Raw genomic sequence first — 15,308 nt, forward strand, 5'->3', positions numbered from 1 at the left:
ATATCCTTTAAGAGCCTACTTATTTTCTCTCTCCTTTCTCTTTTCTTTCTTGCCCCAACAGCAATCAGGATACCTCTTATATATGCCTTATGAGACTCCCATACTGTAGCTATCGACACATCCTCTGTCTCATTCTCTCTAAAAAATCTCTCAATTTCTTTCCCAATCCTCTGGGCGGTATCTTTATCCAGGAGAAGTGCTTCATCCTCCATCCCACCCCATCTGTTTTCCTCCTTCCCCATCCCATTCTCAAAACAGGGGCGTGGTCTGAAAGAGTCATTGCTCCTATGTCTAATTTAACCATTGACTCTAAAAATCGATGTTCTATCAATATATAATCCAACCTTGAGTACGTCTCGTGCATTTGTGAAGAATGTATAGTCTCTATCCTTCATATGCATAATTCTCCACGAGTCCACCAATTGAAACTCATGGATCAGCTTCTTTAGTAATCTCAGAGATCTACTCCCTTCACGCTGCACAGAAAAGGTTGTATCTTTTTGTGGGTCCATACAGAAATTAAAATCCCCGGCTAATATCAAACAGCCCTTTTTAAAATCCATCAGTCTTTTTAACACCCTTTTCAAATACATCTCTGGCTTCTTATTTGGACAATATATATTAGCTACTGTATACTCCACCTCTTGTATTTTACCCTTCAAAAACAGATATCTCCCCTCTGGGTCCACTTTTCTATCCTCCAATTCAAATCTTATATTTTTTCTGAACCCTTTTGCCACCCCTTTAGCTCTCCTAATCGGGGAATCTGCATAATACCATATTGGATAATCTCTAGATTTTAACTTAACCTTAGATTCTATCTCAATATGTGTCTCTTGCAAAAAAAACCACTGAAGCTTCTCTATGGTGTAGTTCTTTAAATAGCCTAAATCTCTTCCCAGGACAATTCAACCCTTTTACATTGTATGTGATAACTTGTAGTTCTTCCATCTTATTTATATCCCTCCTTTACCCTACCAATCCTCTTCCTCTTTTCCCTTGCTTTAGTACCCCTCTCGATCCTGCAGAGTATTAACCCTAATATCAATACCCCTTCCCCCCTTCCCATTTTTAGGCAACTATTATACCTACTAATCATTTGTGGGACCCTCTCCCCACCTTTGAATTATTACTAAGGGTCAAACTCCGCCCATGGATGGCTCCTCCTCCCTCCACCTCCCCAGTACCCTCCGTTCTTTTATTAACTCATAATTCCAGGTACCTCTTGAAAACAGTACTAAATATCCTTCTATAAAGAAGACTAAAGGGCAAGGAAGAAGAGAGAGACATGAGAACAAAAAAAAAAAAAAATTATCCCACAACCCTCTCTCCCCCCCCATCCTCCCCACCCTACTTCATCCCTCTGGCAGACTGGCAGTCCTCTTGTCTCATTTTTCCTATCTCTCTCTCCCCTTCCTCCCATCCGGCAATCTCTATTCTTTGCAACTCAAGTTTTTCACAAAAGTCTCTCAGGTCTTCCGGAAATCTCAAATAAGCTGTAACTCAATCTTTCCATCCAATTAAACATGCTGGGGTCCCCCATCTATAAAACACATTCTTTTTCCTCACCTGCTCTAGAAGGGGTTTCAAGGATCTCCTTCTCCACAGAGTCTCAGGTGTAAGATCCACATATATCTGGATATCCATTTCTCCATATCTAATTGCTGCTTTTCCTTTGATCTTTCTCCAGATTGCTGCTTTATCTCCATGTTTGTTAAATTTAACAATTATATCCCTTGATTTTTCTTTCCCAGTGCCTTGTTGGCGCTTTCCTACTCTCACGATTATCCTCCAAATCAATCACCTCTAGGGCAGGTCTGTCCATTATGGAGTTTAATATTTTTCTTACTAATTCTTGCAGTGTTTCGCCTTTTGCATTCTCTGGGACTCCTCTTATCCTAAGGTTACTCCTCCTGTCCCAATTTTCTTGTACCTCCATCTTATATATCATTTTTTTTCTGTATTTTCCCCATATTCTTTCTTTTCTTTTCTAATTCCTCGATGTTTTGAGCCTGATTTTTGCTTTTCTCCATTTCTTCCACTCTCATAAACACCTGCCCCAGGTCATTTCGAATAGTTGCCATTTCTTGTTTTATTATTTTCTCTAGATCTTTAAACATCTCTGCCATTTCTTTTTTGTTTGGTACTTGTAGTTCACTTTCATTGTCTCTCATCTCCATGGCTCCTATTGTTTGTTGAGTACTAACATTTAGTCCCAACGATAGTCTAGGGCTACTTTCTAAACTAATATCCCCTTCACCTTTTCCGTTTTTACCTTGAGATCTTTCTGGGGTCACTTTTCCCTTGGATGTATACTGTTTAATGGTTTCTGTTTGGGACCCTTTTGGCCCACTTCCTTTACTGCTTTTGTTCATTTCTTTCATGGGCCTTACTCTCCTTTATACATAGATGGTTCACATAAATACCACGACGAGTGAAGTTTAGACCAAAAAGTTCTACTTTGGTCTCATCTGACCACATAACTTTCTCCCATGCCTCCTCTGGATCATCCAGATGATCATTGGCAAACTTCAGACGGGCCTGGACATGTGATGACTTGAGCAGGGGAACCTTCCGTGCAATGCATGATTTGAAACCATGACGGCGTAGTGTTCTACCGACAGTGACCTTTGAAACTGTGGTCCCATCTCTCATGTCATTGACCAGCTCCTCCCTTGTAGTTCTGGGCTGATTCCTCACCTTTCTTATCAGTGATACCCCACGAGGTGAGATCTTGCATGGAGCCCCAGTCCGAGGGAGACTGACAGTCGTCTTTAGCCTCTTCCATTTTCTAACAATTGCTCCAACAGTTGATCTATTTTCACCAAGCTGCTTGGCAATTGCCCTGTAGCATTTTCCAGCCTTGTGGAGGTCCACAATTTTGTCTCTGGTGTCTTTAGACAGCTCTTTGTTCTTGCCCCTGGTAGTAGTTGGCGTCTGACTGACTGTGGGGTGGACAGGTGTCTTTAAAGAGCTCAGACAGGTGCTACTAAGTTAGATTGAGTGGAGTAGAGGTGGACTTTTTAAAGGCACAGTAACAGGTCTTTGAGAGCCAGAATTCTTGCTGTTTCTTAGGTGTTCAAATACTTGTGTTCAGCAGTGTAAGACGAATAAATTCTTTAAAAATCATACAATGTGATTTCCTGAATTTTTTTTTTTAATTCTGTGTGTGTGTGTGTGTGTGTATATATATATGTGTGTGTGTGTGTGTGTGTGTGTGTATGTACACACACAGTGGGGTAAAAAAGTATTTGGTCAGCCACCAATTGTGCAAGTTCTCTCACCTAAAAAGATGAGAGAAGCCTGTAATTGGCATCATAAGTAGACCTCAACTATGAGAGACAAAATGAGAAAATCCAGACAATCACATTGGCTGATTTGGGAAGAATTTATTTGCAAATTATGGTGGAAAATAAGTATTTGGTCACCTACAAACAAGCAAGATTTCTGGCTCAGAGACCTGTACCTTCTTCTTTAAGAGGCTCCCCTGTCCTGCACTCATTACCTATATCAATGGCACCTGTTTGAACTTATCAGTATAAAAGACTCCTGTCCACAACCTCAAACAGTCACACTCCAAACTCCACTATGGTGAAGACCAAAGAGCTGTCGAAGGACACCAGAAACAAAATTGTAGACCTGCACCAGGCTGGGAAGACTGAATCTGCAATAGGCAAGCAGCTTGGTGTGAACAAATCAACTGTGGGAGCAATAATTAGAAAATGGAAGACATACAAGACCACTGATAATCTCCCTTGATCTGGGGCTCCACGCAAGATCTCACCCCGTGGGGTCAAAATGATCACAAGAACGGTGAGCAAAAATCTGAATGACCTGCAGAGAGCTGGGACCAACGTATCAAAGGCTACCATCAGTAACACACTACGCCACCAGGGACTCATCCTGCAGTGCCAGACGTGTCCCCCTGCTTAAGCCAGTACATGTCCGGGCCCGTCTGAAATTTGCTAGAGAGCATTTGGATGATCCAAAAGAGGATTGGGAGAATTTCATATGGTCAGATGAAACCAAAATAGAACTGTTTGGTAGAAACACAACTCGTCATTGTCACGGTCGCCCGATCGCCACCCTCAACATGCGACAATCGCATGACCGCGACCAACAATATGTCACGCCCACGGTGTTAGACCTCAGATCTTCTCACCAAACTCGTGACCAAAGGACCGGCCGATCTAAAACCGTGATGTGACGTGCTTAACAATGCCACACTCAGCTGCGCCCTGCACAACGATTGTCCAGCTAATGGAACGCAATCGACGCACCGGCAGCCTGAATGCGCTTGTTACTGGGTCGGGTTATTATGCAGCTAACCCTTCACTGCCACCACCCCTTTTTGTACAGAGAAAGGGGAAACTCTCTTTATCCAATATACACTGTAATGGTTGAAAAGTCGCCTGTCCAATACGGTCACCGCAGGCCGATTGGGCAGAGGATTAAACAAACACAGTAGCGTCTCTTCAAAAGGCCGGAATTCGTGAATTGCAAGTAAGCGATTAGAAACAGTTTAACACTTTCAGAAAGAAAGATTTATTACTAAAAGAGTCAAACAGGTGCAATAAAATATTTACAAAGAAAATGTAACTAGATATATATTTATATATAGAAAAATAGGAAACAGCCAGCACAGCAAAGCGATAACAGGGAGAAGTTTAAAAGGTTAAGTTACTTGCCATGTTCAGCCTTAAGGTAAGCAGATCCAAGTTGCAGAGCAGAAAGGGTCTTTGATCTCCTGATGTTAAAATTAGGAGATCTCTTCAGCTTAACTCTTTAGGCCTGTTACCTGAGTTTTTAAAAGTCCCCCAGCAGGGGGAATGGCTCTGAGTATCTGACCAATACGCTGTTTAGGGAGGGGTCAGTCAGGCGAACTCTGAATTAGAACCAACATCTGTCATAATCCATGATATGAAACATAGGGGAAAACCTGACTTGAGGAATGTTCATTTCATTCTGTCACCTTTAACTGTTAGGTTTTATGAGGTTACAATCTTTCAATTCCTGGGGGAAGCTGCCTTATCTGTTTTATGATGTGTGAGCCTACACAGGTTCTTGGGTCAGAGCTTCCCAATTCTCTGAGGAACACTGGCCTTATCATGACTTAAGTGAGGAAGGCTACACTTTCGCAGACTGCTTGGCACCGAACTAAGGATGCCTTAACCTGCGGTTGACCCATAACCAGCACACACCATCTGTCACTGTGCCTCTCAGGAAGGGAGGGGGGAAGGAGAATAAAGGATTGAGGAATACTTCTAATAGAAAAAAGGGGAACTCTGCGTCCATCTCTGATGAGCCAGTTTGCTACAGTCGTGTTTGGAGGAGAGAGAATGCGGAGTTGCATCAACACCATACCTACTGTGAAGCATGGGGGTGGCAACATCATGCTTTGAGACTGTTTCTCCGCAAAGGGACCAGGACGACTGATCCATGTACAGGACAGAATGAATGGGGCCATGTATCATGAGATTTTGAGTGCAAACCTCCTTCCATCAGCAAGGGCATTGAAACTGAAATGTGGCTGATCCCAAACATACCGCCCGGGCAACGAAGGAGTGGCTTCGTAAAAAGCATTTCAAGGTCCTGGAGTGGCCTAGCCAGTCTCCAGATCTCAACCCCATAGAAAACCTTTGGAGGGAGTTGAAAGTCCGTGTTGCCCAGCGACAGCCCCAAAACATCACTGCTCTAGAGGAGATCTGCATGGAGGTATGGGCCAACATACCAGCAACAGTGTGTGCCAGCCTTGTGAAGACTTACAAGAAACGTTTGTTATATATCCTTTGTTGGCAATGACAGAGGTCAAAGTATTGAGATGAACTTTTGATATTGACCAAATACTTATTTTCCACCATAATTTGCAAATTCTATCCAAATCAGCCAATGTGATTGTCTGTCTGGATTTTTGTTCTCATTTTGTCTCTCATAGTTGAGGTCTACCTATGATGCCAAATACAGGCCTCTCTCATCTTTTTAAGTGGGAGAACTTGCACAATTGGTGGCTGACTAAATACTTTTTTGTGCGTGTGTACGTGTACCGTATTTTCCGGCGTATAAGACGACTTTTTTTTACTTAAAAACATACCCCAACAATTGGGGGTCATCTTATACGCCGGGTATAGAAAGCTGGATGTGCGGTAATACTGTATGGTAGCTTCAGCTACATACAGTGTACCGCGCTGAGCCAATCATGGCAAGCGATGTATTCTATTAATGAATACAGAGCCTGCTCGGATTGGCTGAAGTTGTGACATCAGCCCGCCTCTCTGAAACAGCCAATCCGAGCAGGCTCTGTGTTCAGTAATAGAATACATCAATTGCCGTGATTGGCTCATATATATGACGTCCTCCCATTCTCCGCGCATGCGCGGCGATGCGCTGTGTCCCTCGGACACAGTGATCACCGATCACAGAGCCGACGATGTCGGCTCGGTCATGTGATCAGCTGTGTCCAATCACAGCTGATCACATGTAAACAGGGAAATGCCGGTTATCAGCATTTCTCTCCTCTTGAGCTGTCACGCTGACAGCTCGAGAGGAGAGGAGAGCCGGTAATCGGCTTTCCGCGGAGGGGACATGTACACTGATCATCAGGGCACTGATGATCAGTGTTCCCTGATGATCAGTGTAGCCCCAGCAGTGCCAGCTGTCAGTGTCCATCAGTGCCACATCAATGCCACATATCAATGCCCATCTGAGCTGCCTTTCAGTGTCACCCATCAGTGCCAGTCAGTGCTGCCTTTCAGTGCCCATCAGTGATGCCTGTCAATGCCCATCAGTGCCACCTACCAGTGCCTCCTCATCAGTGCCACCTATTTCATATGGGTACAGTGTTGCATGACCGTGCAATTGTCATTCAAAGTGTGACAGCGCTGAAAATTGGCTTGGGGGGGAAGTGGGTATAAGTGCCCTGTGGGCTAGGGGTTAAATGGTGTTGCCTCAGAAGGGGGGTAGTCTTATTCGACAAGTATAGCCCAAAACCTATGTTTTAACTGGAAAATTAGGGGGTCGTCTTATACACCCAGTCGCCTTATACGCCGGAAAATACGGTGTTTTATGTGTGTGTGTGTGTGTGTGTGTGTGTGTGTGTGTGTGTGTGTGTGTGTGTATATTCATATTTTTTTTTTTTTTTTTTTTTACATCTAAGTGATTTCTTTCCATGCATTAGAGGGCAGTATAAAAACAATGCTTTTGGTAGCGGGAAGCCTTGAGACTATCCATAACCTCTCCTCTATAGCTAGGATAAGGCCTCCCACTGTACTGCGAGTTTGAACCACCTCCCTCCAATAGGTTTGGAATAAGACCCGTCCAAAAGACATGAAAAGCTTATAAACATCCACTCCACACCTGTGGCATGTAGCTGCAGTCATGCTTGGAATACAAATGATGCAAGTACTTTATTTTGGGCAAATTTGTCCCTAGCTGCTATCCTTTTGAGCCAGATAATGGTGCAGGCATTCATCCCAATCTTACTCAGTGACGGAATATCATCATGCCATTTGTTGGAGGGAGGTCATATTAGGTGTGTCTACAGAAAGCAAGGTACAATATAAGGAAGAGAGTGGTTTAGTCAAAGTGACCACACAACAAATCGTTCAACGGGGTCAGACATAAGGGCTAGTCGCTCTAGAAATTGTGTATTATTTATAATGTATCATTTTGATACCATATCTAGCCCAAAATTGGGGATCTGGAATCATATGCAGGTGAGGAAGATTTGGGTTTCCCCAGAGGAGTGTACAGAGAAAGGGAGTTGTGAAGCCTATATTTTGCTCTAGCCTGCCTCCAAACGAGGAGTCTTGTGCATGGGCGCAGGAATGGCTGTGTTAGAGTAAGGCATGTAATAGTACCGAATAAGCAACCCAGCAGTGCAGATTCCAAAGCAACAGCAGCATTATCATGTGGCCAGGCAAACCGCCACCTCACAGTAACCAGGACTGCTGCCCAGTAATATACCAAAAAAGTTGCGACGTGCCAAACCGCCCTTGATAAAGGATACAACACAAGTAGCATATATGGGGTAAGGGGAAATTAAAAGTGATTTCTCTCAGTTAATTCTAATACTTAGCCCCCAAAGGAGTGAATAATGGTCTGTGTAGTTTGCAAGAAAGAGGTGGCATCCCCAAAATACAAAAAGGATATTGTCTGCTTACATGGAGATTTTCTCCTCTTAATGTCTCACTGTCAGTCCCTGGATGGAGGTGTAGGCATGTACCTGGATAGCAAGGAGTTTCAAGGCTAGAATAAAAAGCACTGGAGAAAGGAGGCAGCCCTGCCTAGTGCCCCTGTGCAGACCAAACACTAGAGACAGTACATTATTAGCGCGCACTTGGTCTAAATATAACATTTGTAGCCACGTAATAAATGCAAACCCAAAGCTATGAAGGACCTCCCAAAGTTATGTTCCTGTTCCAGCTGCAAAGGGTGGGCCAACTCAATATTAAACCCTGTGGAACAAAACTGGGATGCCATTACAGTGCATGTGCATGTAAAGGCAGGTGTCCCATTACTTTTGGCAATATAGTGTATATGCCTTTTAGGTTTAAAATGTGCACTTATATCATGTGTATGAAAAATAGAAAAAAAATGGCTCCGGCAGAAAAAAGGTTAAACCCAGGGTTGGTAGACCATATAATTCAGATTTTGACTTGGTTACTTTAAGAAACTGCTACTTTTCACAAAGAACAAATTATGAAAATTTACATTGTTTACTTAGTCTTTTAACAGAGTTCATGAGATTTCAAAGATCAGTGAATCTTTGGCCACAGTTTGCCCTGCCATGAGTCCTGTGTTTGGAATCCCCAATCTTGACAAGGTATGATCGATACATGAGTATTCATGTAATGCTTAGTATGTTTTTAAGTAATGTTAACTTGATTGCATGATTTAGCTGTGTGTATGTTATGGTTTGTCCAGTGTTGGTTAAATCCCAGGTAACCTGTGTTCCTCAAAAAAGTTGGAGTTGGATCATAAATTTTAAACTGATGGCTTTGGAAGCAAATATTTCATGTTTTCCTTGAGAGGGTATGCAGACCCATAATTTGCAGGAGCTAGGTCCAAAATTTTATTTTACAAAGGAATTTCAGGCATCTTGTAAATTCTTCTAGTGACCTGGTAACGTTCCGCATCCGTATGAGAGAGGTTTTAGGAGGTGCTCCCGCTGGCAGTGGTCTAGCCGGAACTCTGTGCGCCCTCTCTACAGCAAATAAAGGGGGTAAAAGTTTTGGCCCCAAATGTAGTTTTAAGCCAGTTTCCTCGAAGTCCACTGGATTCTTACCCTCTGTGCTTTCAGTCAGTCCCACCATTCTAACATTATTCTGGCGTGAACGATTTTACAAGTCCTCCAAACGGAAGTCATGACTAGCTAACTTCTGCGCTGTAGATTTATTAGATTGCAGCAAGGGCTGAACTGAATGCCCCAGCACACGTATTCTGTCTTCCACTGCAGTAACCTTTTCTTTAAAGTTGCGTAAATCTTGTTTGATTAAAGAAATATCCTCCCTCATGCCTCTGAGTCCCTGAGTTAGATTAGTAAGAGAGCTATTACCGGTGACAATTGCTCACATAATATCTTTTAATATCGGTTCTGTGTCACCAGCAGGGATGGAGTCAGAGTCCGGAGCAGGGTTACTTACTGCGCCCTCAGGGATAGTCCACATGGCTGAATCTTCCTCCCAGGCTGGTGAATTAGAGACAGAGGAAGCAGGTAGCACATGTGTCTCGCAGCTTATCCTTGACTGAGCGCTGCAGCTGAGGTCTGGCACCATTTCTAGTAGAGCGGTTGGCTGCCAACCCTTCCTCTCTGTTCTTTGTCATGAGTCCAGAACAAGAATGACTGTCACCAAGATGCCCGAGTGAGTCAGAAGAATGAGGCTGCACAATCTATCCTGGTGATTGGGATGGGTCCCAATGTAGGATGAGGAGTTGAGGATGGGATAGGAGAGCTCTAATCTGCATGTCCACTCACATCGCTGTTCAAGCCACGCCCCCCACCCTAAATGTTATTACTGGTTCCTATATATGCTTGTGTTATGAATGTCTATCTCTCTCAAACCTTCCAGGTACTTTGGCACTTATCTACTGTATATTTCTGTATAAAATGTAACAGAAAACTGTTAAATGGTTTAAATATTATGGTGCATAAGTAATGATTTTGCAGGTTAATTCTCTCTACCTAGCATTATGCTTCTTGAATGTTAATGGACAGTTCATTTACTGACGTATTTTATTTCTAGGTTTATGGTGGAATGTTCTCAGCAGACAAGTGTTGGTATAGATGTAAGTTGCAGCATGTTGTTGATGATGAACAGGTAAGCAAAGGTGGGGGGATGTCTTCTGTTTGCGGGCCACTGGTTATTCCTCATCTCGGACAAATGTGTTTTTAGATGCGGTCTCCTCTGGCTATAAAATAGAGTTCCAGTCCTTCCTTTGGATTGGTTCCTTCCCTCCAACTTGCATCATTTTCCTTAGCATCCAGCCGACATGCACTCAGTGGTTTAAGGGTTACTGGGTCGAGGTGATAACCCTGAAACTACCCTCAGAAAGGTTAATGGTCTTCTATTCAAAGTTGCAGAGAAGTATGGTATTCGCTCAGTTCTGGATCTAAAGTCTTTGTGAAATCGTGCAAGTTTTGCATGTAGTTGGTACACTCAGTGGTAGCTTTTCTACACCAAGGGGACTTTCTAGCTTGCTTCAATCGGCATCAAGGACACCTACCTCCATGTCTCCATTAGCTGCAACCATAAATGTTTTCTTCATTTTGTGATGGGAGACTTTCATGACCACTGCTTGGCCCTTCCTTTTGGACTGGCATCGGTGCCACAAATCTTCACCAAGGCTTTGGTGCTAGCTGTCCTGTGACTTTTCAGGGTATTGATTGTGGACTATCTGGACAACCTAGTCCTGTGATCAGAGACTGCTTGTCTCACATGATAAAGGAGTTGATGTCCTAGTGGCTTTGCTTTTCCCTCCTGCTGTCCGTGAAGTCCTTTCTTCCCCTCTGTTGATGGATCATCACTATGGATGTCAGCCTAGAGCAACGCCACAGCCATGGCTTATGTCAATCACTAGGGTGGCACCAAGATCTCAGTAGTGACTCTGGAGGCATCTCACATACTCTGATGGGATTTCATGTCCCAACCTTGTCTGCAGTTCACATTCCAGGAGTGTATAACTAGCAAGCCGGTTATCTTCGCTGCCAGAGGCTAGATCTCTGTATCAGAAGGTCAATCAACAGATATGTAACCGCTGGGGCACGTCATATGTAAATCTCTTTACACCTAGGCTCAACTGAAAATTTCCCAGGTTTGTGGCTGGGACAATGGGTCCATTGGCTGATGCATTGTCCATGACGTTGTGTGGGATGATCTCTGTTTCGGTCAATATCATCGTGTATAACTGCGTTGAAGTCACCACCCAGGATATGACAGGGCTCCAGAACTTGTATGGCCCATGAAATCAAATGGGGGGTTGAGAGGGAAGGGGGAAGGGAGTGTAGGTGGAGGAGAGAGGGGGAATGGTAAGAGGGGGGAAAAAAGAAACCTGAGGACCCTCTTTGCCCATCCATGGGGACAGGTGTGCAGGGCTTATCGCCACAGAGGAGGCATGAAACAAGACAGACGAGAACCAAACGTTAGCCATTATATGACAAATTAAATCCGGTCCCTGAGAAGGCACATGAAAACAAGGAAAGCCATTACATTATCCTATGAAGCAGGTCAGCAAGTAACATAGCGGTCTTCGGCCCGACCAAAGTGCACCCATTTATGTGGTGGCTTTTGGGGACTCTGTTGATTCTGGAAGGGTGTGGAATTTCCCCTTGGGGGGGAGTAGGAAGACAGTGCAGAAGAAGGACTTTGGTCTATGGCTGCTTCAGGGATATTGTTGAGGCGGCTGGATATGAAGAACAGCGGGATAAGCCAGGGTGAATTTAACCTGCCTGTGATAGAGTGGAGCAGATCGTAGAGAAGGCCATACATTGTCGCATAACCTTCGAGTAGTCCACAAACTAGAGCAATTGGTGCCAGTCTACAGATAAAGCATGCGTGCACTGGAATTGCTGAAGGATGGCCTGTTTCTCAGCGTAGTTCAGATAGCATACAATCACCGGCTTAAGTTTAGTGCGAGAATCAGACGGCAGGCCAATACGATGGGCTCTTTCAATGTACAGGGGTGTCGCAGGCATAGGTGCTCCGGAATAGCACATATGTTGAATCAGCATGGAGGGAGAATACTTCTTGGGCAGGCCTGTGATGCGCAAATTGTTCCGCCGTGAGCGATTTTTCTAGATTGTTTACCTTATCCTGAAGATCCCTTTCTACCGTGGTGAGTCGGGCTGAGAAGCTGATTAGCTACACCTGATTTGAGTTTACAAGTAATTTTTAGGAGGGTGCAATACTTTTTCCAGCTCAATGATTCGGTTTCTGATTTTTTATTTTTTTTTTTCTGACATGTTGGTGTTATATCTCTCACTTGGATGTGTACGTTGCAAGAGTAAATACAGCTTGATAAAACAAAAAATTTTCTGTCTTCATTACAGGCTGCAAAGGAACAAAATATGATTATTTTAAATGGGGTGATTCTTTTCTATACCAACTGTATGCCTTTCCTCCTCTGAAGCTCCTTCCCCAGTTATAGCAAAGGATAGAGCGGAAAGGCATGCCATTAATTTGCTGCGCTGGGCTTGGTTTGCAGATCTTGTTGGTTTAGTCACTGACTCGCTTCTCTCTCAAAGTCCTATCTTCCACCCTGCTTTACATTTGCTGGCTTTAACAGCTTGGCTGTTTGAAAGCTGGGTTTCAAAGGTGAAGGGACTTTCTCCAGCTATCAACTCCACTATGTTTCAAACCTGAAACTCCACCTCTTACTTTACCTTGTGTATGATGCAAGAAGCGGGGCTCAAAAACAAGCCTGTACGAGGGCCCCTCTAGGAAGCCAGAGGGTAGGAGCCAGGAGCAGCAGCGGGGGGTCCTGAGAAGAGGAGGTTCGGGTAAGACTGTGCATTTCCATTGTATAGAATAGGTATGTATAAACCTGTTTTTTGTTATTAAAAAAAAAATAATAAAATAGCTTTTACCATCACTTTAACAATACTGATAATAAATAATCTGCCTGGCTTTACAATTAAAAAGTGAAAACCGCATGAGGAAATGTGAGCAAGACTGGGATTTGTGGCCCTTAGAAGATCCTCCCCCAGAGTGACCCCTTAGAAGATCCTCCCCCAAGTCAGAGTCACCAACGAAGGGATTTTTATTGGCAATTTTCTCCTGTTTATGGACAGGAGAAAAGTGCCTGTGTTTTTACAAACTACATTACAGTATATGGACGGTTGGCAACACTGGTATACTATTGCTTTAACGTAAATGACATAAAGAGCTGCTTTGCTACACCAGGAAAGCATGTCACTTTCCTAGCTGTGCCCAGGATTCTTACAGAATTACAAGTCCTGTGACAGTTAAAACAAGAAATAAAATTCAACTGTGTTTGGTATTTTGCTTGGAGATCTGTTTAGAAATATAACTTCCAGTGTAAGCGTTTGGTGTCTTTTTTTTCTTCTTACCAGTGTATGTAGGGTTTTACTTGAGGACCCTGATCAGTGGAAGCTGTGTCCATAAAAATAAAATTAGAGGGCAAAGGACCAGTTGGCAGCATCAAATATAGGCTTCCTTTGGCTTGTCTTTTCAAGTAATAGCAGGGAAATGTTGGCATTGTACTGTAGGTCCTTGGGTACTTCTCTCCAGCAAAATCAATGAGCAGCACAGTAGTAACATCAAATCTCTTTAGTTTAACATTCAGTGGACCGTGCTTTACTCTAGGTTCACACTTGTTTTCTGCAGCATTTTGCAGAAACGCTGTACAGTCCATTTAACACGATTTCCTATGGGACAAGTTCACATCTTTTTCACTCAGTGCATTTTTTGGAAAGGGTCAGGGACTTTTTTGAACGCAAAACTTTGCGTTTTTTGGTTCTATAGACTTCAATGGGAATGCTACAGAAAGCATGTATTGCATTTTTGCTGTGTTTTTTTATGCGTTTTGCGTTTAAAATCCGCCTAGCAACAAGAAAAATAAAATGGAGGAAAACCCCCCCCACAAAAACGCATAAAAGACGCAATGCAGAAATGCATCTAATGCAAACTGTATAGGTGTGAACCTAGACTTAGGTGATCTCACACAGCAGTTATATAGTAGAATGCATTCATAAAGTATTCAGACCCCCTTCACTTCTTCAGTTTTGTTATGTTGCAGTCTGATACAGTTAAAAAAAGAGAATGAAAAAATTAATTTAAAGTATAACTTAAGTAAAACCTTTTTTTCTTTTTGTTTTGGATAGAGTTGAGAGGGATTAGAATACTTGTTGTTTTTTATTGCTGTCTGTGCCCCCACTCTTATTTTTCCTGTTTACCAATTTCATTGAAATTGAAAGCAAAAGAAAATCCCAAATTATGGGTTGTCCCCAGAAAAGTAATAGAGGGGAAATTGTCCAATGGGGACAATAGTTCTGATGACCTGGGGGTCCCCAAGAAATTTCCCTAATTTGCAGGGATTTTATGTCACTTCCTGTTTGGTTATGGGACATGAAGTGAAGGGAAATCACCATAATGGGACACAGATGGAGAAAAAAAGAATTGACAGAGGTCATAACCCTCCCTTGCTCTATCCAAAATGGGAAAACATTTTTTTGCCTGCAGTTCTATTTTATTCTACCTGATAATGACAAAGTGAAAACAGATTTTTGAAATGTGTGAATTTATCAAAAAGAAAAAACTGAATTATCACATGTACTTGAGTATTCAGACCCTTTACTCAGTATTTTGTAGAAGCACCTTTAGCAGCAATTACAGCCTCAAGATTGTTTGAGTATGACGCGACAAGCTTTGCACCCCTGGGTTGAAGGTTTTTCTGCCATTTTTCTTTGCAAATCCTCTCAAGCTCAGTCAGATTGGATGGGGACTGTAGGACACCTATTTACAGGTCTGTACAGAGATGTGCAATAGGGTTCAATTAGGGCTCTGGCTGGGCCACTGTAGGGCATTTACAGAGTTGTCCCTAAGCCACTGTGTTGTCTTGGCTGTGTGGTTACGATCATTGTCATGTTGCAAGGTGAACCTTCTGCCCAGTCTGAGGTCGTGAGCGCTTTGGGACAGGTTTTCATTTAGGGTATCTGTACTATGCGTCATTAAACTTTCCTTCAACCCTGAGCAGTCTCCCAGTCCCTTTTGATGAACAAAAACACCCCACTGCATGATGCTGCCACCACTATGCTTAATTTTTGGGATGGTATTGGGCAAGTGATGAGCGGT

At 43.1% G+C, this 15,308-nt stretch overlaps 1 protein-coding gene across 1 annotated transcript in view; it reads left to right on the top strand.

The window, feature by feature from the left end:
- The window catches only part of STK31 (serine/threonine kinase 31), a 267,629-nt gene that overhangs the window by 14,552 nt on the left and 237,769 nt on the right, over window positions 1–15,308 (top strand). The window contains exons 3-4 of the mRNA XM_089673219.1: window positions 8,723–8,821; window positions 10,242–10,316. Of these exons, the coding sequence (XP_089529345.1) occupies window positions 8,723–8,821; window positions 10,242–10,316 (174 nt within the window). The remainder of the gene's footprint in view (window positions 1–8,722; window positions 8,822–10,241; window positions 10,317–15,308) is intronic.

This window comes from Staurois parvus, unplaced genomic scaffold (genome assembly GCF_062004578.1).
Source record: "Staurois parvus isolate SC_StPar_1 unplaced genomic scaffold, SC_StPar_1.0 ptg000136l, whole genome shotgun sequence".
In the NCBI taxonomy this organism is placed as follows: Eukaryota; Metazoa; Chordata; class Amphibia; order Anura; family Ranidae; genus Staurois; species Staurois parvus.